Here is a 2,126-nt window from a genome sequence, read left to right as displayed (position 1 = left end):
TTTTTATTATTATAATTTTTTTAAATATTTAGATACTTACAAATCTTGTACTACTATATACTGGTGAGGTATGAGGCCGTCAACCCCGTTGTGTCGGCCTTCCCACCAGTCTTCAGATGCGCGGTGATACAGCAAAAGGGATGCACCTTTTTTGAAGGACAGCTCTCGAGGAGTCCGACCCATGTAATCAAACTTTGCAATGGCCTCGATCTGCTCCACCTCTGTGTATAAGAGAGAGACAGGAACGGGGAAAGTAGCACTCATTAACATGTTTGCACAGAGAATTATGTCAACAAATATTCAGAGAGCTTCAAAGCACTGCAACAGACTCAAAATCTGTCATGCTCCCAGCTGGTTCTAAGCAAAAACACACACTCACACCTTGTCTTGGCCAGGCGCGATATGACAAGTTCTCGGAGACAAGCAATTTGTCTGTCCAAACTAAACACAAACTGCTGCATGACACGTAACGTATTAGATTTTGAACACATACAGTTATGTGAGGTAAGATTTTGCACCAATTATATTTCATAGTGTGTGAAAATCAGCAGATTTTTTTTACACATAAAAAGTACCGCAAAGTCCATCCATTGTCATAATTCCGATAATAAATCAATAAAGCAAAGGATAGCAAAAAAAAAAAAGAGAAAACTATACAAGATGAAATGCAAAATGTCATTTTACTACGCAAAACAAAACAAAACAAAACAAAGCAAAGCAAAACAAAACAAAAGTCCAACAAAAGCAAGCTTAGTTTTGAATAAAGCACAAGAAAACAAAATGGCAACAAACTAAACTCGGTATTTAAAAAAACAAAAAAAACAAAAACAAAACATGGATCCCTGAAATGTAATATTTTAGACTTGTTTCTGCACTGAAGAAACGTGGCATTCAGTGTGATCAAGTGTGCTAACACAGTTCATTTATTTTTAGGGCAAAATGACAGATGTGAATGATCAACAACAACAAAAAACACTGTTCAACAACATAGCTTAAAAAAACTGGCTTGTGCACAGCATCTCAATACAGGATCAACTTCATGAATAAACTCACTAACACATTTATTCTCCAAATAGATCCTGTATGCAACATCGTACAGACTCACATTCTTCAAGTTAAGGTTACACATCAGGATATGATCTCATCTTTTACCCCATCAGGACCACAAATTAACAGGCACATTTTTAATGCAGATGGGCTGCTAAAAATGCACAGTGGACTTTATCTAAATCCGATCAAATCTGCCACCCAGCTTCCATTTAACATGACCACTGCCAATGCATGACCACAAATCAGTTCACGCTTCACCCCCCCAGACACTGCCAGGGGCAAACAGACAGTGGGGTCATTCAGGGTTAAGGAGATATACAGAGCAAATCAGTGCTTGGCAGGAAATCTCCAAGTCGACTAGAAGAAACCAATCAGTTTCATTAGGGTCTCCACCCAGGGGTGAAATTAAATACAGGCATGGCGCAGAAGTGGAAGGAAAGAGGAAGAATGGAAATGGAGAGAGAGAGAGAAACTCGGCCTTTGCAATTCTGTATTTGTCTGATTGTTTCCATTGTGACTGCACCTGATTGGCTGGATTGAAGGCTTAGAATCTGATTGCGATTTCTCAGCATGCGCCGGCGTTAACAGGGGAAGTTGCGATAGCGCTGTTTTGGAGCTAAAACACGTGACTTCAAACAGTTCTGAAATCATGCATAAGGCAGGCTGTGGCTGATGAGCTCCTGAGGGAAGGCTGATTCCAGATCAGAGCACCAGACAGATCAAAACAGAATGTCAGTGCGGATTACAAACATATACATAAGCATACACAGCATACACATCTTATTTAGCTAGAAACGTAGGCTACTGTTTATAGAGCAACCTTTAAAAACATGATTACTTTGAATGATTTGTTTCAGCTCAAAAAAATTCCCATCACCTATAAAATAATTTTTTGGAATGGAATACTAACATACTGCTTTTTGGTTAGCATACATTTCATGCAGCTTGATATTTATAAACAAGTTATGCATTATGTAATATGTGCGGAATTCTATTTCCTCACCCTCATATCCTTTTAAACATGTATGCATTTCTTCATTCTGCACTTATAAAAAAAATAAATATAATAAAAAATA

The 2,126-nt window shown here is 38.1% G+C and overlaps 1 protein-coding gene across 1 annotated transcript in view; it reads right to left on the bottom strand.

Annotated features, from left to right (window-relative positions):
- Positions 1-2,126, bottom strand: part of srgap3 (SLIT-ROBO Rho GTPase activating protein 3) — a 128,835-nt gene that overhangs the window by 5,439 nt on the left and 121,270 nt on the right. Inside the window, exon 19 of the mRNA XM_043241662.1 lies at positions 41-221. Coding sequence (XP_043097597.1) covers positions 41-221 — 181 coding nt within the window. The remainder of the gene's footprint in view (positions 1-40; positions 222-2,126) is intronic.

This window comes from Puntigrus tetrazona, chromosome 6 (genome assembly GCF_018831695.1).
Source record: "Puntigrus tetrazona isolate hp1 chromosome 6, ASM1883169v1, whole genome shotgun sequence".
In the NCBI taxonomy this organism is placed as follows: Eukaryota; Metazoa; Chordata; class Actinopteri; order Cypriniformes; family Cyprinidae; genus Puntigrus; species Puntigrus tetrazona.
This window is presented reverse-complemented; position numbering and strand designations above follow the sequence as displayed.